Genomic DNA, 24,848 nt, shown 5'->3' on the forward strand with positions numbered 1-24,848 from the left:
TTTGGCATCAACTAAAGTGGGGGCATGGTAATAATCTTCATCGTAGGCTACACACAACACATCTGTTGAATTTTAAAAGAGGGATTTTGAATTTTTGCAATTAAAAAAAGGAATTGACTCTGATTTTTTTGTCCTGCTGCTTGCCTTGAGCCGGATCTCCTATAAATCCATTTTTGGTGATGCTGGGTAAAGACAGGCAAGGCCGTGTCCCAAAGATGTTTTTTTTCCAAAAGGTAACTGGACTTTCTTGGGGTTGGTTTTTTTTTTTCTTTGAAAACATTTTGCTTCTTTTCTGAGAAGTTTCTTCGGTTCTGAACTGAAGTCCAATTGTCTTTTGGAAAAAGCACCTTGGGAACAACCATGACCTGGATGATTGAGAATCTCCAGAGACAGGCAAAACAATGGTTTCTTACTGCAGGAAGCAGTGCCTTTTGATGTGAGATCTTTCTTAAGTATGTGCCAAGTGGTCATCTTTAGCCCCTAAAGTATATTTTCCAAACCTAAGCACCTTCTAGATGTGGAGGCTAGAATCCCCAGAACTCCTTAGCCAGTGGCCATTGTTGAGAATGCTAAGAATTAAAATGCATACAACCAGAGGGCATGCAGATAGGGGAAGAATGCTTTAGGAGCTAAGGGACCATCATGTGATCTATCTGAAGCATCATGTCCCCATCCCAATTTTAGATTACAATAAAACTACCTTGGCAGTCTCTCTCAAGTTGGCCAGGACTGAATGCTATTATGCAAACTCATCCCCACTTGACATTCTTCATCTGAGATCAGCGGCTGCATAAAGTTTATGTGTTTTGCAGCTAATGCTGACTGCGCATTTCACATTATGATTCCTGTCCTAATAAACAACCAAGTTTATACATCCCTTTAGGTTAAAATAGCATCATGCTTGCCTAAGGAAATTTTCATATCGGAACAGGACGGTCTTCCCCAACTTGATATCTTCTAGACTGAGCTAGGGAAGAAGTCACTTCATTGTTCTGCTCACACTACATGCTCATTGCTAGCCATTTGTGGTGGGCGAGGTATTATGAGAGGTGGAGTCTGGGGCATTGGCAGAAACTAGGTGATGAAAAGTATAATGGTAGGAAGGAATGGCATTGAGAGACAGGTGGGAGAGTCAAGCAGCTAGCATGTAAAAGAAGTCTCAGACCACAAAAGAGGAGGTGGCAACATTTCAGAAGGGACTATCTCTAGTTCACCCAAGAATGAAAGAAGAGGAATAGAGATATACTTTCACTCTTGCAAGATTCTGTTAAATGCAACTTTGCAATAAGGGTCAAATTAGTATTCCTAATTGTGCCTCTTGTTTGGTGAACAATAAGCTAAATTAGGGAGGGTCCCTTCTGAAACCTTTCCCATTCCATCTCCCTTCTGTGCGTGTCTGAGACATCTTTTACATGCCAGTTGTCCTTCCTGCAGCTTTGCCTCCTGTCTCCCAAAGTCGTTCCATTACATCAGCTATGAGATGGTATTCAACTGCCAAATTGTATAAACAAGCATTTTTATTATTTAATTCTCTATGCATTATGAGATTGATAGTGTTTGTTCTTGGTCCGTTTCCACAACTTGCCTAAGCTAATTAGTTGGATAATAATGAGCTGGGAGCATTTTTGCTTTTTCTCCAAAGTTCTGAACTACATAGATTCCTGTGTAAAACAGTTTCATTCCACCAGAGTTGATAGATTATATGAGTCCTGTTCTTAATAGGGACTCATAATTTGTCTACCTGGTTAGGAATCAGAAAGTTTGTGCTTGCTTTCTATTTCAGGATTTCTGGTAATGAAATTCCCTTCTATCATAATTTCATGAGGAAGCTACTTGACCTTGACAAAATTGTATTTAATAGTGAAATAAATCACCACCTTGTTGTTTCTGCTCCTTCCTTCCTCCCTCCCTCCCTCTCTCTCTCTCTCTCTCTTTTCTACTTCCACTTCCACTTCCTGCTCCTCCTGGCTCTCTACAAGCCAGTGAAAGTCAACAGATTAATGCTCATGCCTAAATAATTAAATGACTTATTGTCCTAGCAAGACCCGTGGAGCAGCCAATTTACAAGGCCAGAATGCCTTTCACTATTTGCAGCTCAGCAGCAGTCACAAGTTCATCTGCCTGCGTCAAAACAAGAATCGGCTTCCTCAAATCAGGATTCAATAATGCAGTTAGTATGTATTAATTAAACACCAAGGGAATGGTTAAAACGTATTGATTGAATCCCCTGCTGCTAGATGCCAAGGACATCTTTTAACCAGGTCTAGATTGGTTGGGTACTCTAAATGTGTGCATGTGTATGTATTCAGTGGAACAAGCTGTTTAAGGAGATGCTTAGCAAAGGCTTACCACTCACTTGACATTTCATTATTCTGCAGTAACTACATTCAATGCATATCCCCAACTATAATTCATTAGTCATTCAACAGCACGTAAATAGGAGGGGCTGCCCCCTCCATACTTTAGCCAAACCTGCTTTGTCTATTGATTTCTGTAAAACAACTTAGTAGTATTTTATTTGAAGCATCCATATCTCTACTCTACTCAAAAGTCTTGGTCTCTTGTTTACCTTGAAAATAACAAAGACTGGTGTCAATCAAGGTTTTTTGTTTGCTGTTGGTAAGTAGCATTTAAAGACTTACTTTCCTAGAATTTCCTAGAATATACATGTGGAAAAAAAGACTTCAACAGTTGAAACTAGTCAAGGAGAGAAGCAACTTAGAACTGAGGAGAAATTTCCTGACAGTTAGAACAATTAATCAGTGGAGCAGCTTGCCTCCAGAAGTTGTGAATGCTCCAATATTGGACATTTTTAAGACAATGTTGGATATCCATTTGTCTGAAGTGGTGTAGGGCTTCCTGCCTAGGCAGGGGGTTGGACTAGAAGACCTCTAAGGTCCCTTCCAACTCTGCTATTCTATTCTATTCTGTTCTATTCTAATAATTCTCCAGTTCAGTTGTTTTTTATAGTTTAATTATTTTGACCGAGACTGAGTTTACTGAATCTCCCTCTAAAAGTCTGGTTCATATTTTTCTTTCTTTATCTAGATACAAGATTTGTATCCCACTTCCGCCTAATGGCTCAAAGCAGATTATATCAGAGAAACAGTAACAAATTACCAATGCAATTAATAATGTGTTCAATATCTCAGTAACAGTTTATTTTTTAGAAAATGAAACATTCAGCACCAACAACAAACAGTCTCTAAGGGTTTTCTGGAAGAACCAGATCTTTACAAGCCTTCAGAAACCCATTACAGTGGGGGCTATTCTTGTCTTAGGGAACAAACTTCCAAAGAGTAGGCAGTGAGAACATGCTGGCAACCATAACACTTTCCACATACCTCACCTATTAGGGTTTTTTGAAAGTGTTCTCTGTTCTTTCAGATAAGGCAAAATATGTCAAAGGTACTGGACCATATAAACCAAATTGTCCTCAACTTACGACCGGTCATTTAATGACTGTTCACAGTCATGATGGCCTCAAAACAGATGCTTTACAGCCTATAAAGCAGTTCCAGTCATTCTGACCCTCCACAGCACATGGCCTCATTTTGGGCACTCGGCAGCCTGTCTGAAGTTGTGAATGCCATTTACAATCTTCTACCGGCTTCCCCAGAAAATCAGTGGGGAAGCCAGCAAGCAAGGTTGTAAGCAGAGGAGATGTTACATTTGAAATCCATTACTCCAGCATGAGAGATTTCCAAGCCCATGCAGAGGGGAAATACTACCATGCACTGGAGGAACAGATCTCAAATTAGGTGAAAACATTAGCCTTTCAGAACAGTGGCATTCACTAGCATTTCTCCTCTAAATACCAATGTTCTTAAAGGCCCAGAACATTGGAGTTAGCATTTTTCCCTCTGGGAAAACTTTGCAGAACAGTGGCACTTGCTAGCGTTTTTGCCAGATATGAGGTCAACTAACATTTTCCCCTCCCCTCCTAAGCCTTCCAGTATGATAGCAGTCAACAGTTCTCTCTGGCACTCCACTTAACAACCCGCATGATTGGTTAACACCACAACTGGGAGGGCTAGGACTGCAGTCATGAAACAAAGCAGTCACAATACATTTCACTTAATGACTACTTTGCTCAACGACTGAGATAATGGACCCAATTTTTGTCATAAGTGGAGGAGTACCTGTAAAAGTAACAACTAGCATCTTGGATTGCCCTTGGCAACATACCAGCAGCCAATAGCAGTGTTACATGGCAGTAATCAAACTGTCCCATATGCATACAAGTTGTTATGTTTGCAGTGATTAAAGCTTCTAGATAAACTTTAAGGGTAACCCCATGTAAATGGAGTATAGAAATCCAGTAATAAGATCACAAGGTATAAGTAACCTTCAGTACTTCTTTCTCTATTTTTTAAATTTAGGTTATAATTTTGAAAACAATGTATCCTCATTTTTATTTAATTTTGGGGCTTTTGCTCTTCTACTTCCCTAGGTTCCTGACTTCTAACTTCCCCTCTGAATACGTCCTACAGAAAATAAATATATTCATTACTGGTATATTGTTTTTAATCAATCTTGGAGTAGAAAATCAGAACTCAACAACTTGACGCTAGATCACTTTTCTCCAACCTGGTGACCTCAGAGATGTTGGGTCTCTAGAATTCATAAAGAGCATGGAGTAAAAAGTCAGATTTTAACATCCTTGAAGTACAATGAATTAAATGGCTTTCTTATTATCAATTGAATCTAGTGTAATTGACATTTCAAAACCAGCTATTGGAGTAAAGGCCTGTGTGTGATATTAAATTACCCTTTGTTAATTTTTCCTTTTGATCTTCACATCTAGGCATAGCCTGTCCCCAAAATATGGCATTTCTTTTTTACTTTCATGTAGTTGTTTCATTCTTGTAAATATTCCCTTGCAAAGTCTACTCCATTGCTTTACCATAGATGTAATTCATATAAATCAAAAGCTATGCCACCAACTCTAGGATAATGCATAGAGAAGTGAATTACATAATTCTATTCCTATTCCAGAGCAAAAAGAATATAAGAGAATTGGTATAATGTGGCAACATAATCTGGATCCAGTATTAGCCTGATGGTTATCTTCTGCTCTAGAACTCTCCCCCCTATTTTAGTCTCATGTTCAAAGTAAATTGGATTACTCAAAGGAAAGAGATGGACCACCAAGAATCATAAAGTAATTGTCTAAACCTGGCACTGATTATGCCTCCAAGAAAAATCCACCTTAATGCTCAGCCTGGAGCTGGACAAAGGTTCTCAAGAACAAGCCCCTGGAGTAGCAGCTTCTCAAGACCTGCTACTCCAGCACAACCTGTGAGCCTAGGAGAACACTCACATTGTGCATCTGTTCTTTCAGAGTGTGTTTCTCTCCTCCAGAACCACAGATGAGCTTGTCAGGACCCAGGTGGTTTTGGAATAAACAACCACAAGTAGTCCTCAATTTTCAACCATTCATCAGGCACTATTCAAAGTTACAATGGCCCTGAAAAAAATGACTTCTCACCATTTTTCACACTTACAACTGTTGCAGCATCTCCATGGTCAAGTGATCAAAATTCAGATGCTTGACAACTGGCATGTATTTATGCCAATTGCAATGTCCCAGGGTCGTGTGATTATCTCCTGTGATCTTCTGACAAGCAAAGTCAATGGGGAAGTAACATTTAAGAACCATGTTCCTAACTTAACGACTGCAGTGATTCTCTTAACAACTGTGGCAAGAAAGGTTGCAAAATGGAGCAAAATTCCTTTAACAACTCACTTAATAACTGTCTTGATTAGCCATGGAAGTTTTGTGATTATTAAGTTGAGCACTATCTACATGCTGTTTTGCTGGGGTTCAGTGTGGACCTGTTTCAACCCAGCCGTGATCATTTTGCAAAAACAAGAAATAAAATATATATTTGAGGCCCCAAAATGTATTAATTTCCACTCACCTAAGATTTCAAGATTTAATCCAAGTAAGAAGACAGCTGTAAAATTTATAAACCTTCTCTTCCTGAGACAGGCTTTTGGAAATTCTCAAAGTTGTTATGGAAACCTACAAACCCAAATTTGGAGAATTTCTCTGGCATCTCTCACAACTTTCTGAGTTCTCAGAATTAATCTGATAATACAAAACCACAGCATTATAAAAATGGTGGACTTGTAACTCAGTGTTCGATTTCTGCCCCACAGAAACTGTGGTTAGCAAGAATCCAAATAAAAGCAGAGAAATGGCTGTTAAGCCTTCCATTGAACACACCCTATGAGGGGGAACCTATCTTACCTCCCTGGGTAATTGGTTTTACTGTTGAATAGCTCTTATTGCTAGGAAGCCTCTTCTGACATTCAATTGAAATCTGCCTTCCTGTAACTTAAATCCATTATTTGTGTCCTGCACTCTGAAATGAGAAAGAATGGGTCCTGACCTTCTTCAATATGACATCCTTTTAAGTATTTGAAGAATGCTATCGTAACCCCCCCCCCCCTCATCCTACCCGGCTCTTTCAATCTCTCTTTGTACAACTTAATTTCTAGTCCCCTTGCATTCTTCATTGTGTTCCAAGTTCTCTGAATCCTTCTGAAAGCGTGGCCAGAACTGGGCACAGTAATTGGAATTCTTCTTGAAATATGGGCCCTGACCAAAGCAGAAAATAATGGAATGATTACTTTCCCTGATTTGAAATTATAGTTCTGTTGATGTAAGCAATGTAGTCTACAACTTCATTTGCCTTCTTTTCATCCATAGTGCATTGCTGACTCATATTCTGTTTACACTACAATTCTAATATCTTTTTTTTATGAGACCTATTACAACCCAAGTATGCACTATTCTGCATTGGAGCCCCCTGTACAAGTAAGAATTTTGCTAATATTCCAGTTTATTTGTATCTTGCCTTTAATTTTTTTTTTACAAATAACTCAAAGTGGCAAATATATCCAACACATCTTCCTATTTTCCCAACAACAACAAACCTATGAAGTGGGTTGGGCTGAGAGAATCTCACAACTGGCCCAAAAGTCATTGTCAGGCCATTAAGTCCACACTTAAATAGCTTCAGGGGTGGGCTGCTGGGGATTCTCAGGGGTTCAGGAGAACTTCTAGCTAAGATTCTGTGCAGTTCGGAGAACTCCCAAATCCATTCCTGGCTGGCCTCGCCCACTTCACCCCTCCCAGGAGTTCCCATGCAGCTCATTTTGGATTCAGATAAATGCAGGGTGAGCATGGAGGCTCAGGGAGGGTGAAAAATGGGCCTGCCGGAAGTTTGGGAAGGCCGGAAATATCTTTATAAAGAGGTATCTCCTAACCTGTTTCTATCAACTTCAGGCAGCCCTTCACAATTTTCTTGTAGAATACATATCTTTTATTGAGGAAGGCTGAACCAAAATAGGAGCCTCCTTTCCTTGTTACTTGTTAACATGTTGTCCTCTTCACCCAACTGTGCAGATATTTTTTTTCCCTTTTAGTTTCAGCATGTGTAAAGAAGCCTCTTTTTAGCATTCTGAACCTAGCTCAGTTCATTCTAAGCATCCTCTGTCCTGACAGGTCAGGCTGCCTGTCAGTTCTCTTCCTTTGTGGTCTCCTTTTTTTTTTCATGTAAATGCCATTTTCTATTTTAATATCTTCCCTAAGCTTCTTTTGCTGTCTTTTCTCCCTTCTCATTGGAATTGTTGATCATCTTCTTTAGGAGTACCAACTCTTTCCAAATTCTTCTCCTGCGATGAAATCCTACTTATCTTTGCTCTGTATTAATCAACATCTGTTTTCCTGAGGTCCAGAATAATGTGTTTGGTTATGTTGTTCCCTTAAAATCAAGGTTTCTAACATTAGAAACCTTAATACAGTTTCCTTAATACTTAATACTTCTAGAAACTTCCATGTCCTCAACTAAGGACCATTCTGCATGTAGGTAGTCTTTGACGTACAACCACAGTTGAGTCCAAAATGTCTGTTGCTAAGTGAGGCAGTTGCTAAGTGAGTTTTGCCCCATTTTACAAACTTTCTTGCCACAATTAAGTGAATCCCTACAGTTGTTCAGTTAGTAACACAGTTGTAAAGTGAATCTAGCTTTCCCATTGACTTTGCTTGTCAGAAGGGGGGATCACATGACACCAGGATTCTTCAATGGTCATAAGAATGAACCAGTTGGCAAGCATCTGAATTTTGATCACATGACCATGGGGATACTGTAACTGTTGTAAGTGTGAAAAACAGTCATAAGTCACTTTTTTTCAGTGCTGATGTATATTTGACCAGTCACTAAATGAATGATTATAAGGTGAGGACTACGTAGCCTTCAGATAGCCTTTAAATAGCCTTCAGCTATTTGTCTCCCATGTATAAATTGGCTGCAAATGAAGCTCACCTAAGAACTTCCCCTCTGGATTTCAATCCTTCCTTTACTCTGGCCAGATTATTTACTATTTCCTTTATTTGCTATGGTTTGTTTAATGATTGTGCTATTTTTGTGATGCCTAATACTTTAATCTGAATCACATTATAAATTTAAAAAAATGTATTTTCTCTGATCCCTCATGTTTACTTATAAAATGCTCCTCAGGTGGTTTGTTAAGCTTATGAGCACAGCTATAACTATGAATGAAAAGGTCAAATAATTTTATGCTTGTAACATTGATATTGTAAAATGTAATTAGTATTGGTAGAAACACTTTTTTCTCTTCGCTATTCTGAACACTCTTAAGTTTTCTAAATAATAAAACCCTAATAATCTCCAATTAATATTGTATAAACATTACTGTATTGAGCCAACGAAATTTATCAAGATTTATAACAATATAATGAAAAGGAAAGAAAGAACTGAAACATGTGCAGTTATACATCTGTTGCTCCTGATAACTTCTCTAAACCAATCTTTGCCTTCTTGTGATGGCTGCAAAAATTAGATGTAGTACCACTTTGTGTTTCTCTTTCCCAACCCACTCCAGCTGCTTTATGAAATCTCATACAGAATATTATAGTCTTGGTTTGTTTTTGTTTTTTTTTTAAAAAGGAAAAAAATGGCAATCAGACATCCAAGATACATTTGGGATAGGAGAGAGAAGTAAAATTCACCATTATTTTTAATATACTTAGGATAATGTGTTTAAGTGTTTAAGTTCAGTATATATTGTATCCTTGTCAGATACTAAAGCTTAAGTTTTACACACATATCCATTTATATACCTACCTTGCCTTAAGGGTCTCTGTCTTGCCATAGTAGAAGAGGTAAGACTGTCTGTAATTTTTCTATCTGTTGTCTGCATTTGTGTTTTTGCTGATTTATTAACTAGGACAATACAAGGAGACTCTGCCCATTATTCCTGGTGTTTGCCTGAGCTCCTGACAGCTTGGTGGAATTGAAACATCTTATTTAAAGCAAGTGAGCATCATTTTAAATATCAGCACTGACACTCAAGGACTCATTGCTAATGGAGTGCAGAATAGCAGTTATGCAGAAAGGAAGGGAGAGGTTCCTCACCAATTTTGCTTTCAATAGGTATTTTTCCCTTCATGCCTTGGTCTTGAAAATTCCATCTGCTATTTTCTGTCAGCTTATCTACCTGAATCTTTAGACCTCATTCTATCTGCTGGTTGCATAGGGAATTTAAGGATATCTTCTGAGATGAATGCAAGTTATCACAGGCATCCCATAATGAGGACTCTGGATCCATCATTGATTTGATTACTTACCGGAAATAGGAAGCTCTCTCTTGTGTGCACTGCTCCCCTGTCTTCTGGAGTACAGGCTGAATTTCTCAGACTCCCACCTGGCTTATTTGCTCCTACCTGTTTTAAACTACCTGGTTTAAACTACCTGGTTTGTTTCTAGACTACCACCATTGACATGTTAATTTGTTCTCCAGTAGTTCCTGCCTCTAGAATTGAATTTAGGAGGAGATTTCAGAAGCTATGCCAGTTTAGGATCTTTCATATATTGGGAAAAGAACATTACGAGAGCGGGTACCATTCAGGACGGGGAAAGGTTTATGAGATTTATATGGTTACTCATCTTTTGTGCTCTCTTAACTAAAGGCCTACAATATAAATTCCTGGTTATATTTGTGTATTATGGAAGTAATCACGTTGTGGAAATCTGGTTTGGATAATCAGCAGTCACCCAAGGACAAAAGGAGCCAATGGGATAAAATGCATAAGATGTGTTTTAAGTGCTTGTTGAAGTTAAAATTACATCTTGCAAAATTACATCTTAGCACTGACCACCTAAACTTGAAGTAAGAGGAGGGAAACAGCATTAAAAAAAAACAGCTATTTAATTCCACAAAGAGAGCAGTGGTTCATTAAAAAGCAAAAATGAAAGACATCGGCCTGGTTTTGAGGCATTCCGAGTTTTTTGATGGCTTACTACATCTGACTCTTATTTTAGTAGAAAAACACTGAAATTCATTAACAGTCTTCCCATTTCCTTCCTCTTTGGGGCTTTGTGCTGTTTTGGAGCTGTTTCTAAATATTTTGTGAAGTGAAGGGTAGTTTTACAAATTATTTATACGTGTGTGTCACTTTACAAAATGTTTTAAGGGTAGAATATTCACTGAGGCTTTGGGGAGGAGCAAGATAAAGATTTTTAGGCAGATTAGTAACACTAAACTAATTCAACAAGCATGGAATCCACCATTGAAGCCTTGTGTTATTTTGCTCTGTAAAGTTGAGAAGTATAACACAGGTATGCAAAAAAAAAAAAATTCGAGAGCTGTTTTGGTTATTCCATGTAATCTTTATGTTTTTTGGTGCACTGAATCCGAAAATGACCTCAATTTTGTCATAGGACATCACGCTTCCTGACAATTTAGGTAACTATTTTAAATAAGGCACCTCAAAATAAATGGAAATAGACTTATAAAATTAAAGTTTTATTACAATATTTTCATGAAAATCCTTTTTTGAACTGAAATGAGCTCACCTACACACACTAAACTCAATTCTTCTTCCTTGTGAGGCTCCTCTTGGTGCATTTGTGAGTAGCATCTGGAATGTGTCTCTGAAGCATCCAACAGTAGTCTGCCATCATTGTAATGTTCCATTTTCCCTGGTATCTCCTTTCCATCTCTTTAATGTCTTGGTGGAATCATTCACCTTGTTCCTCACTCACAGCTGCCAAATTTTCAGGAAAGTAGTCAAGGTGGGACTGGAGGAAATGCACTTTCAAAGCTTGAAATGCTTTCAGCATTCTTCCGACGATCTTATTGTAGTGAGGATCTTTGTTATTGCCTAAAAATTTCTGTATGACTTCTTTAAATGCAATCTACCCTTCTTTTTGAGGATCCATCATGGTATTGACAAACTCTTGATCAACTATAAGCCTTCTAATATCTGGTCCGACGAACACACCTTCCTTCAATTTTGCCTCCGACAGGCATGGAAACTTGGTGACCAAGTATTTGAAGCATTCTGCATCTCTTGGAAGTGATTTTACGAATTGCTTCATCAATCCCAATTTTATGCAGAGAGGTGGTAGAAGAACTTTATGGGAAGGTACCAAAGTTTCTTGGAGGACATTTTTTTCACTGACTGTTAGCACCCTCAGCTGCCAACTCTTCTTGGTCCAGTGATTTTGTCGGTCTCGACTGTCCCATAGACACAGAAAACAAGGGTATTTGGTATATCCAGCTTGATGCCCAAGCAGCATGCACAAGACCTTCAAGTCCCCACACACTTACCAACCAAAGTCTTCATATTTAAGTTTACAAAGAACCAATTCCAAGTTCTTGTAGGTTTCCTTCAAGTGTACAGAATGACCTACAGGTATGGAAGCGTAAAAACCATTGTGGAGTAAAACTGCTTTGAGACTTCTTTTTGAAGAATCTATAAAAAAGACGCCATTGCTCTGAATCATATTGGATTTTAAATTGACCCATCAGACCTTCGACACCGATGCAATAAACCAACTTGTCTTCCTGGGTGAAGTAAGGAACGAACTCCTTTTCACGATGTCTGAACCATGAAGATGACACTCCTGGCAACAATAAATTCGTGCTTTTCAGCCTTGATCCGAGTAACTCAGTGGCATCTTTGGGAAGATTCAAGTCTCTTACCAAATCATTCATCTCCTCCTGAGAAAACAATTTTGGTCTTATATCATCTTCAAAGTCAGAACTTGATTCGTCATCTGCTTCAGGTATGACTTCACTTTCATCGGAGCTAGGTATCTCTTCCAAGGTAGCAGGGGGCTTGGGTACTGGTATATCTGTGCCATGGGGAATGGGACGAATTGCTGAGTGAAGATTGAGGTATGAAATGGAATGCTTCCATTTGGAATTAAACCCTTTCACATCGCATGAACAAAAGTAACAGTCATCACTATGGTTCTTTTGCTCTCGCCATACCATTGGAATCCCATAACGGAAAGATTTTTTCTTACCCTTGAACCAGCTTTGGAGGTCCTCAACACACCATTTGCACACTTTATGAGGCACCCAAACTTTATCTTGCTCTCCAATTTTTAGTCCAAAGTATGCAAAGTATACTTTTTTCACAAAGTCTGTAATATTCTGCAGTTGCTTCAACACTGTATATTCACCACAGATGAAACAGAAACTGTCTGGCAAATTAATACATTTTTGCGGAGCCATAACATAACGATTGAAGAATGACGAGCTAACATGAATTGCGATGAAAAAGTGTGAACAGCCTAGAACCAAGAACCTGATGATGATTCGTGCACAAGTGTGGCATGCAGGAGAGAGCAGCTCTGTGTCTGTACATGAGACATCACAGTGCTGGCCACGCCCCCTGCACTGACCGGAGATGCTGCTATCTGCCCTGTGTCTCCCTCGCACTGGACTCTTCAGGAAAGATTAACCCCTTCTACTATTAGAAGCACAGACTTAAAACTTGCTTAGTTTATGTATATATTGCTGACCATCAGATATGCAGTGCTATATATTTTACATAACTTGGACAAACCCTTTAAGGTTTTTTTGGCATTTTATATCTTAAATGCACTTATGTGAATTAATTAATAGTAATTTGGACTTTAAATTTGGTTAAAAACCCATAATATAAAAAAATACCAAGTTTTTAAAAAAAATGATAAATGTGAAGACAATTTTGCATGTTGTGGCAAATCATGATGTCTAGGAGTTTTTTCAATATTTTATTTGTTTTCAGCACACCAGAGTACATGGAAATTAGATGAAAATAATCAAACAGCTTTTTAGTCGCAGACCTGTGATATCTTGTATTTTAAAAAACATCCAAAACCTCAGGATATCATTGCATTCCTAAAGAATCCTAATGCACAATGCATGCCTTATTCACACAGGAAAGTGAATAATTTCACTGTATTTTTTTTTCTTTTCTCTTCTTGTGTCTCAGTTGGAATATTGACAACCAAACTGGGTTATTTTTTTTAATGATTTATTTATTTTCTCTTTTGCTTCCCCCTCCTCTTTGCTTAAGGAAGAATACCGGAGGTGGGAAATATTTCAGAACTTCAGTTTGCTGTATTAGGAGCCATTAAAGAGTTTCACTTCTAGGCAACACTGACAAGCTTTAAAAATCTGCTTGTTATATTGTCAAAGGTGCCCAGAAGTATGCTTCTGCCAATGGCTACCCTAGCTTGTTATTCTAATTGCAGACAAATTCCATTCCTCTAATGTAACGGGACCCATGTTGCTAGTATCTGGTGTGCCTTTCTCAAAAGCTTCCATTGTCTTTTATACCATGAATGGGAGACCAGTATTAACTTGTGCAAACAATTTCTGGCGTCAGAATGATGATTGGGTGTAGAGGTCATCCTATGTTCCAATCTACAAGCTGATCTTTGTGGTAGATTATACATTTGGCCAATGTGATGAATTAGAACTGGCCTAATTCCCAATTCATATATCTGTGGTTTTCCCAGTTGCAATGTATGGTTGTGAAAGTTGGACCATAAGAAAGGCTGAGTGCCAAAGAATTGAGGCCTTTGAACTATGGTGCTGGAGAAGACTCCTGTGAGTCCCTTTGACTGCAAGGTGATGAAACTGGTCAGTCCTAGAGGAGATCAACCCAGACTGCTCTTTAGAAGGCCAGATCCTGAAGATGAAACTCAAGTACTTTGGCCACCTAATGAGAAGGAACGACTCACTGGAGAAGAGCCTAATACAGGGAAAGATTGAGGGCAAAAGAAGAAGGGGACGACAGAGAATGAGGTGGATGGATGGAATCTCCGAAGCAGTAGGCGTGAGCTTAAATGGACTCCAGAGAATAGTAGAGGACTGGAAGAACGTTCATGGAGTCACAATGGGTCGGACACAACTTCACAACTAACAATAACAATTCCCAATTTATATATCACACCCGAAAAAGGTGAGGGAATCATGGTGACAATGGAATCTCTTCTGCTTCAGTGTCTCCTGTCCCCATCTTTGATTTTCCTCTCTGCTTTGTTTTTAAGACAGGAGTCCCCAACCTGTGGGCCACAACCCATTACAGGGCTGTGGCCTATTTGCAACTGGGCCACATGAGTGGGGTGGGCCGGAGCGCACACTTAGAGCCCCGCTCACACTAATGAAGCTGTGTGCACATTCCTGCCTGTCATAAAAACCATCTCCTCTTCCTCCCCCTCCCCCCCCATGCCAGGCCACCAACCTGGAAAGATTGTGGAACATTGTCTTAAGAGACTGCAATATGTTATTTGCAGGTTAGTGGTCTCTTCCATTAACATGGGATTCTCAGTTACAGGAGAAGAGAGCCAAGGACAGGACAGGGGAGCTTCCAGATCCATATTTCCTCCACCCATGTTCAGAGTGGCAACATGGTATTGGCAGGAAAGATTAAGTATTCCTGGAGCTTTTTACTTGCAGCATGTAAGAAATTGAAGCACCGCCATGAGAAATTATTGCTTCCTCCAACAGGCTGGTAAAAAAATAAAAGCTAAAGCTAGCCTGGGATACGAACAGAACTTGGGTTAAGATTTATTATTTATTTATGTATTGCCAACTCCCCAAGGGCTCCCAGTGGTTTACATCTCCTTATATAATCGATGGGGCGGGGAAACCACATGCAACCATTAAGGGGGCAAACCATTGATTCATGGACACACACAAACACACAGCATTCTCTATCCCAGCAACATCCTATAAATTAGAATGCTTTATCTGTTTTAACTACCCTCTGTAAATGACACAAAAGAAGGCGCTAACTGGTTCTCCAGGAGAAGGCTATTTCCAAAGGGATGGGAAAAAGTTTGGAAAATATTGCCGCCTGACCCCTTACCGCCCCGAATCCCCTGAGGTTTTATGTGATAAACCGCAATAATAAAGGAAACAACTGACTGAAGCATTGACGGTATATTGAATAAAGGCATCAAGACTAACAAAGTAATCTATTGCATTTGTTCTTGGAAACAAGCTCCACGATACCAAACAGAGTTCATTTTGTTTCAGTTGCTGCATACTTATGATGTACAGTAGTGCTAAGACCTCAGTTGTGGAGAAGCTATGTTTCTTGGGGTGGGGTGGAGTTGCAAATGAGCTTGAAGTTTCCCTCCTTCCTGTAATGAGAGTGTGGGAAATCAGTTCTGGAGCTCTGGAAATATGAGGGAGAACTTGAGAGAATCCCCTTCCCTTTGCAATGAAAGTGTACTCAAGTGTTTGTCTTGTTCTGAATCCTGGTGATAGAACAACTCCAAGGACGTTGCTTGGTAGGAGTCAATGAATCAAGCCTAGTTGGTATAACCTAGATTCAGACAACCAATTCAACTTGTAAAGTAATGCTGGATTTAGGAGGTGAAGGGGAGGGGGAATAGGGGATTGGTTTTTCTGAACATCGGGGTGGGGGAGCTTGAGAACTGGGGCAGGATTCTACAGGGATGGGCAAATATGCCAGGGAGAATTAGTAGCCAGTATAAGAAAGGGGATCATCAATTTGGTGTCTCTCCCTACTTCTAGCCCAGCTGATCCAACCCTATGGCCAGTGAGCCTTGAGATCTGTATATAGATCATGAGAAGAGCAATACAGATGATTAGGGGACTGGAGTATGAACGTATGAAGAATGGTTGCATGTTGTCTGATGAAAAGAAGGACTAGGGGAGACATGATAGCAGTGTTCCAATATTTCAGGGGTTGCCACAGAGGAGAGGGAGTCAAGCTATTCTCCAAAACACCTGATGATAGGACAATGGGTAGAAACTAATCAAGGAGAGAAGCAACCTGGAACTAAGGAGAAATTTCCTGAACAATTAGAACAATTAATCAATGGAACAACTTGCCTCCAGAAGTTGTGAATGCTCCAACACTAGAAGTTTTTAAGAAGATGTTGGGTAACCATTTGTCTGAAGTGGTGTAAAGTTTCCTGCCTAAGCAGGGGGTTGGATTAGAAGACCTCCAAGGTTCCTTCCAACTCAGTTATTCTATTCTATGGCTTATCCATAACTAGTAACAGATGAAGAATATAACACAGAATATAAATTGCCAAGACTGAGTTAAGTGAAGACAGGGTGATATCTTCTCAGTAATCTATTCTCCACTTTTGGTGCTTCAGCATCCCCAAGGATGATTCCTCCTTTGAAATTCTGACAATATGACTCTGAGGTAGCTCATGGAGAAAATACTTGTGGCTGAAGTTGTGCTTTAAAGAATGAGTACTGCTGGGCAATTGATCAGGAAACTAGTAGCATTTTTTTCCAACCAACAAATTTTATTAAATCGGTATAAACTTTTACTGCATCTCATGAAACTTTATGCCTTTTTCATCATAAAAGGCACTACAAGATTGCTGATTTTTGCAGCATAAACTGATAAGCTCTCTTCTTACAGTGTTGGAGTATTACAAGTATCCTCTCCTTGGTCTCTTGATTTCATTCCTGAAATGGTGATTGGTTCTTTCGGTTCTTGTGGCTGGGCATTTCAACTTTTATTCCTGAGAAATTGATTGGGTACAGGCTCACCCCGGGAGGTTAATGGCCTCCATGGCAAACATGAGTTTGTCCCAGGGCATAACTGTCTCAATTCATGCAATCATTTTTACCCTTGGTTTACAATCTGAAATTAAAGGATGCTTTTTTTTTCCACCCCTTTGTCATGATCTGGTGTCTCTGAGGTGAATTGACACTTCCAATATCTGCAAGAAGGAAAGATCAGTTAGGATGATTCACTTCATACAACTTAGGGATCTGGTTGATCTCCAGAAAGCAGTTGAGGAGTTGATCTGGCAAGCAATTCTACAGCATTTATTGTGAAGTACTGCTAGGACGCAGGATGTCATAAATATAATGATGACGTTTAATTTTCTATCCCTATACTGGCTTAACAGTAGATCCAAGTGTCTGGAGGCTGGCAGGGGCTGGGTCATTTGAAACATGATCAAGTTGAATCCAGAAAGATGCAGCAATTCTTTGTTCAGAAATTGTCTGGTTCCTTGGAAATTGCATATTTCCTCCAGATGGGATTGCAGTGTTCCAGAATGCACTGTTCTGGAAGGAAGAAGTCAGAGATCAAAGAGAATTCTTGGAATCATAGCTCCTGCAGCAGCAGGAGGAGGAATCTATGATTATGAGAACTTTTGCCCGGCTTCAACTGGTGGATTATTCCTGGAACTTGATTTGCAGCCCATAGTCACTAATTCATTCATCATCTTATGTAAGGACTACTGCAGTGCCTTCTACTTGGAGCTGGCTCTGAAAACTATTCAGAAACTTCAAGTGGTTCATAATGCAGAGAGCTGTGGCCTCCCCAGCAAAAACCCACTGAGCAGGGAGCAATAGCTCTTCAATGGCCGAATAGTGGTTCAGTATAAGTTCCTCGTACAATTTAAAAAGCTGATTATAACCTACAAAACCCTTTGTGGCTTGGGTCCTAGTTACCTTGGAGACTGTCTGCTTCAAATAGAATCTGGCTCCCCTACAAATTTGAGTCAGCAAAGTATGCTGTCTGTTCTCCACCTCCACCTAGAGCTAAAGGGAGGAAGGGTGTGTGTGTGTTTGTGTGTGTGTCAGAAAAGATGCCAGTTCTGTTTCTGTACTAACTCCCAAGGTAAAGATAATCCTTTTCATCAATCAAGTAATTAAATAAAATTGAAGAGTCATTTTTTTTCATTGGACTTTTGCATCTTAAGATATATGGGGTACATTTATTCCATTTTTCTTTGCTGTGTTATTTTACTACAGTTTTTGAAACTGTTTTTATGTGTACAAAACAGCCTAGAGTTATATGATTGGGGTGGCATAGAAATGATCTAAAATATAGAAATAAAATTGTAGCGCAAGATTAGAAGTACATTTGTGAATTATGACAAACATGTAGAAGCAGAACCTGTATTATTATTTTTTTAAAAAAATGATGTTTAGTGATTTACTGCTATTTACTGACTTGGAGATAACAATAAATTATGGATATTTTTAGAAACCAAGAGAGTTACTACTTACTTTCATGAAGGAAGAATAATAAATAGTACAGTTTGAACTCAAAGACTATTTTTTTTAAATGTTGCTATTAGTTCCAATACATAAAAGATAGAAAGAAAGAACACAGCATGTTTTTTTTCTGGGGGAGACAGTTTGCTATGGTGCTTTGAAGATACCAGGATAGAAACTAGGAGGCTGTGAGTTCCAATCTTCCTCAGGCATGTAGCCAGCTTGATGTTCTTGGGCCAGCTGCTCTCTCTCAGCCCTAGAAAGAAGGTAATGGCAAATCACTTCTCAAAACCTTACCAAGGAAACTGTGAGCACAAAACACCAAAACAAAACAAGCACCGCCCTGGAATGAAAGACATAACATAAATGTAAAGGAATGTGTAAGTTAAATTGGGTAAAACACATATTTTGGAATGAAGTAACAGACAAATTATTTAAATTAGGATTCAAAATTCTACAGAGAGATATAGCACTGGTAGTATTGAGTAATATTTGTGTGTGTGTCTGTGTGTCTGTGTGTCTGTGTGTCTGTGTGTGTTCATTCCAGCATAATTCAGGAACACCTCAAGCAATTTCAATTACATAGATGACTTACTCTCTGGAGAAAAATACTGTGGGGGTAAGACACCCCTCAGGGTGTGTGTTCTGTTATGATACAGCCTATTGTGACTTTAAATGCCTTCTACTGTACTGCTGTAAAATAACTTCTACTGTACAGCGCAGTGGAGTTGCCGTGGTAACAGCTTCACAGTACTCCACAAGGGAGCTCCATCTGGTAAGGGGGAAATTCCAATATTAGAAATTACATTTTGTCCGGACATTTTCCCCCTATAAATAAACACCCGGGCAATGCTGGGCTATCAACTAGTGTAAAAATAAAAGATTCTGTGTCAGGACAGAAAGATCTTAGCTATAGACCAGAGGTTTCCAAACTTGGCAATTTTAAGACTTGTGGACTTCAACTTCCAGAATTCAATTCTGGCTCCCAGAAGCTATGCTGGTTAAGGTATTCTAGGAGTTGAAGTCCACAGATCTTTAAAGTTGCCAAGTTTGGAGACTCCTGCTATAGACTACCTGCCCACCCACTCACCCCTTGATGAGAAATAAATTTCCTTACTTAGAACAGATATTGGATTGCACTCAATCATGGGAGCCAAAATACTGCCCACAATGCTTACTCTTTGTATAATTTATTCCCTATATTAATTTCTCCTTTATATCACTCCAGGAAAAGATATTCCATTATCTTGCTAATAAAAAAGGAAATGTAGGATCCTTGCATTCTCTTTGTGGCTGTGGCTGAACTTGAGACTAACGAGATGATGAACTTGTACAGAAGATCCATGGCAACCCAGTCTTTGACAAAGAATAGTTGTGATTATATCCCAATGGAAAGAATAATAATGGTGTGAGCAAAGAGCATACGTGCCCATTACTTTAAACAACATTATCTTGGTCTAACAGGCTATTCCTGACATTTCAAATAATGGCGCTTCTGGAGAGAGGCAACAGCTGTTAGGGCCTCTTACATATTCTTGTCCATAGCAACCTAAACCACTAGCTGTCACCTTGGTGCCTTGAAGCAAGATTCCTACTATTTTCTGAACTTCAAAGCTTCCACGTGGGCAGCCTCCATGTTAATATCAGCATGGCAGACAGTCTGCCTGGCTCTGTTGGATTTGCCCTCCTTGTTCGCAGTTTGAGATGGTGGTTTTTGTTTTTTAACTGCCTTCTGAAAGCAAACGGCAGCACTGCGTACATGGAGAAGCAGGAGCGTCTCCAGACTTCGAGGCAATCATTAGATAATCACCTCTCATTATTAAACTTTAATTTAAATTGTGTATTGAAAAGAACAAACAAACTCGTATCAAAGGAGCCCCTGGCATTTTTCAGCACTTGATTAAATTTGAGGGTGTGGGGGTTGAAAGCCGTGTAGATTCTTTGACTTATTTCCTCTGAGTTTCCATCTTCTGGTTTTTCTCATTGCTGCAAGGAAATAATATGAATTATTGCTCAAGACCAGATCTTTCTTTTCAGACGGATTAAACTAGAAATATAGATTCAAGACTCTTTACCAGCTGCCCCCATAGTGTGCCCCAAATTTATTCCTCATTGTTTCCCTTCCTTGTTAATCAGCAGGTTCATACATTTTCATCCTTAATTCTTCAAGTTTTCCAACTCTGGGTTCTCATGAGTAATAAGTATCTTGTCTATCCTATTGTCAATCCTTAGAAAACTGTCCCTACATATTTCATTGTGATACATAGCAGAATTTGCTAAATGTGAAGTTCAGGGGCTGGAAATAGAGGTTCAGGAGTATTTCTAGTAGAAAATGATTTGTGTGACATTAGTATTTGAACAATGTACATATTCCATTCCTATCATTGATATTCCAAAAAGAAAGAAAGTTGTTTTTCGTTTTACATTTCCCTCTTCTCTTACTTTGGTGAGAAATTTTTGAAAGGGGAGGAGGGGAAGAGTTTTATAGCTCTGGTGGGACTATCATCATGGAAATTCCACAGAATGCAAAGAATGATCAAACAGGTAAAGGGAGTATATGAATTTGAAAATTCAAAGGTAGAGGTGGATGAAAATTGCCCAAAATAATTGTTCGTTGGTATAAAGCTACTTCAGAGCGATGCAACAAAGCAGTAGAACAATACCATGTTTCCCTGAAAATAAGACAGGGTCTTATTTACTTTTGACCCCTGAAATAAGCACTTGGCCTTATTTTTGGGGAGGTCTTATTATTTTTGTGGTGGAGGAGGCAACAAGCGTGGTCACCTCATGGCTGCTGCTGTGTTAGAATATTTTCAGGGAGGGCTTATTTTAGAGCATGCACTCAAAAGCCCAATTGGGCTTATTATCCAGAGAGATCTTACTTTCAGGGAAACAGGGTACTAGTCAGTTTAACATAATTCTATGTTCTCACCTAGAGTTGAGCTGCTTCAGAATGATTATGTTACCCACTCTGAAATAATACTAGGATACTTTTATATAAAATAGGGATATTATATTAGATGGACCTGTAACAGTGCACAGTGATTATTCCTCCCTTCCTTTATCCTCCCCTTCAATGCAAATACTATGGGATTATTATTTTTTAGCATATGGCACATGTTAGCCAGGGATCACCGATAATCCAGTCTGAAGGGAAATGATCAGCTTCTTTGTCAGGAATCAGAATCTTCTTGTCCTATAAAATATATTTGTCCAATGCATATATTAGATGCCTTGTAACCTAACTGCAGTTTGTACAATACAGCTTACAATATAAAACATACAATTTCATATCCATATAACCTACTGATAAAATTGAAAGTAAGTGTGAACCTTTTAAAGTGGTCAAATTTGAAAAGATAAATAGAAAGGTATTATAAAACACTAAGTACTTAAAAGCCAAATGAAAGTAGGAAAAACAGGATTACTAAACCTTGTTAAAGATAGCCACCAGTCTTCCCCTTGTATAGGACCATCAGATGGTGCTTGTCAGCTTTACAAGCCCTAGTAGCAAGTCAAGAGATATCACATCAGCAGGTTCATGAGGTTGAGGCTCCAAGCATCCAAGCACAGGTTCCTTCTTTGAATTGGATCTGGAAATGTTCTGGCACTCAGGGAGTCTGATGCCAAACTGATTCACCCCTTTAGCTCCATCCAAGATGCAAGAGGCCATGTTTTACCTTAATTAAAATGTCTGAAATGTTTTCTGAGATAGACTCTTAGCATGTGATAAATACTGTATGCTTCGCTGAAATTAGTTCTTTTTCCCCCCAGATAGGGATAGAGAAGACAGACCAACCAAGTTGGTAAAGACAGCTGCTGAATTATGCTTATCCAGGCAACACCGAATTAAGAAACTGATCTAAAATACAGAGTTGATGATGTGATCTTATCAAAGATCATTTGAATCCTGTATCCAAACTTTTCCCCACCCACAATTTTGCCTGGATAAATTTTTTGCTTCCTCTCCCACCTCCCCATCCATCCATCATCCATCCATCCTACGGGCTGCCTTCAAATAGCTACTCAAGAGTTTCATACCCTGTCTGGAATCAGGAAGTAAAGGAGGAGTTGTCGTCTACATGTTGATCTTACTGTAGCTCAGAACTCCAGGCGATTTTCCTTCTTTAATTAGGAAGGAAGCTTGCCTTATCCCAAATAAAAATGCAGATTATCCAAAAATGAAGTTTGCAACAGATCTTGCACACTGTGTTCTTTGACCCCTTTGCGAATTTTTTTTGTTCCAACAGCAGAATTTTAAATGATTTTTTTTATAATTAAAGTGTAATAAGTGAAAATGGCAAGCGAATAATAAAACCTTATGGGAAAGTAGGCCATGCTGTCAGAACAGAGACAAAAGAGAGTTGCTGTAGCTTATCAAGATGTGCAAGATTATGGCTTGACTATGTATCTCTTGGCGTATGTAGTAGTATATTGTTCAATTTCATCATCTCCCTTTTTCCTCCCTCTCTCTCATTCTCTCCTTTGTTCTTCTCTTTTTATTAAGGTACATGATCACATCCCTAGACCGAACCCATGCCGGCTTCTACCGCTGCATTGTGCGCAATCGCATGGGAGCTCTGCTGCAAAGACAGACTGAAGTACAAGTGGCATGTAAGTGCTGATGAGCCCTATCCTCCCAACGGTTTAGGAATGCGCAAGGCATCCCTCCTATAACAAAGACAGCTACAAGTCAAAAGGGCAGCCAAGATTGTCATGTTGCCTGAATTAATGTTTGGACCACTTGTTAAAAAATGAGATAATGAGATTAGGATTTTAAAAGGCTTAAAAGGTGCAATGCACATTATGAAGGACCTCTCCAGAGTGGAAGGAGTACTTCAAGCAAAAAGGAGAAAATTAACTAAGAGGCAAAGCTGTATGGAAAAGCATGTCACAGAATACCAAAGGAAATTATAGCTGATTAGTCAAACATGGGCTTTGATTCTGTGAATTTGAAAATATTTTCGCAAAAGAATCGTTCCTAAAACAATGCAGGATAAAGGGATAACCTCAGTTGCAATTTTGTGTTCTCTACTTGGGGGGGGGGTGTTTGCCTTCTATTATTACATTCGTGTATGTTATTATTTTATTTTATGAACTTTTTGACAGTTTAGAAATGCATTCACTTGCCCAAAGTTGCTTTGCCGAGTTAATCGTGAGGTTGCTTTGGATTTCCTTCTGACTGCAAGCAGCCCCTATATTGTCTTCTCCATCAGAGTCAGGAAATTTTGCTATTTTCAATGATAAAACATTAGGTAAGATGGCTATGGTAACATACCAAAATTTATCCTTAGACACTAATAGAACCATAAGTCAGGATTAACAGTTGAGCAACGTTTGGATGATCCTTAATAAGCAAAGTTAATTGCTTGGGGGCTAAAGAGCTCTTCAAGGGGCGTGGTGGCTCAGTGGCTAAGACACTGAGCTTGTGGATCAGAAAGGTCGGCAATTCAGCAGTTCGAATCCCTAGCGCCGCGTAACAGAGTGAGCTCCTGTTACTTGTCTCAGCTTCTGCCAACAGAGTGAAAGCACATAAAAATGCAAGTAGAAAAATAGGGACCACTTTTGGTGGGAAGGTAACAGCATTCCATCTGCCTTCGCTGTTTAGTCATGCCGGCCACATGACCACGGAAACGTCTTTGGGCAGCGCTGGCTCTTCAGCTTTGAAAGGGATATGAGCACTGCCCCCTAGAGTTGGGAATGGCTAGCACATATGTGCGAAGGGAACCTTTTCTTTTACCTAAAGAGTTCTTCAGTTGAGCCATGCAAAATAGAATTCGCACCAACAAACTGGAAGAGAAAAAAGCAGGGAAACTGAAATTAACCGAAAGGCTCTCTCTTAACAGTGTGAGTTATGAACTATATGAAAAGAACATCATCAAACCAGGACTTCTTTCACCTTTTTTCAGATCGAGATTAGAGGAACTTGCAAAGGACATCGCTCAGCCAACTGCAAAATTTTTAGATATCGGAATCATGAAAGGAAATTCTGTAGCTGTGCTCTATATATTAGAAGTCACCTTCCAGGCTTTATCACACTTTATTAATCCTCTGTCAACAATAAGCTGACCTTTGATAGTTGTGTCACATCGTAGAAACCTCAAATCACAAAAGCAGTGCCTGCTTCTTCCATGCTGAGAGATTACATTTAAATGTCCTTTTTTTTTCATTTGTTGCTTCTCTTTTTAAAGCTCTTTCAGATTGCACATCATTATTTGTAAAAAAAATTCAATGGCATGTGAAATCTGATTTTTTTTGGTCTATTTTCAAGTAATAGTTTTGACCTTTTGTCCCTTAAGGTATTCTTATAAGGAAGAAAGCTCTTGGGGGGGATTTGAGGGTCATCAGAAGACCCAGAAGCTGGATGGCTAAGTGAGCATAAAAGGGCCGAAATAGCTGTGGGAGGCAGTTAGCAGATTAAGGGGTAGGTTAGTATTATAACACAGTGTTTCTCAACCTGGGCGACTTGACGATGTGGCTGGGGAATTCTAGGAGTTGAAGTCTAGACATCATCAAGTTGAGAA

The 24,848-nt window shown here is 39.2% G+C and overlaps 1 protein-coding gene across 2 annotated transcripts in view; it reads left to right on the forward strand.

Moving 5' to 3' along the window:
• SDK2 (sidekick cell adhesion molecule 2) overlaps positions 1-24,848 on the forward strand; it is a 451,341-nt gene that overhangs the window by 310,252 nt on the left and 116,241 nt on the right. For both annotated transcript variants that reach the window (XM_087710186.1, XM_087710187.1), the window contains exon 3: positions 22,832-22,938. In XM_087710186.1, coding sequence (XP_087566312.1) covers positions 22,832-22,938 — 107 coding nt within the window. The remainder of the gene's footprint in view (positions 1-22,831; positions 22,939-24,848) is intronic.

Source organism: Thamnophis sirtalis, unplaced genomic scaffold, assembly GCF_051295495.1.
Source record: "Thamnophis sirtalis isolate CommonGarterSnake01/CBP01778 unplaced genomic scaffold, rThaSir2_p1.2 scaffold_3, whole genome shotgun sequence".
Taxonomy (NCBI): Eukaryota; Metazoa; Chordata; class Lepidosauria; order Squamata; family Natricidae; genus Thamnophis; species Thamnophis sirtalis.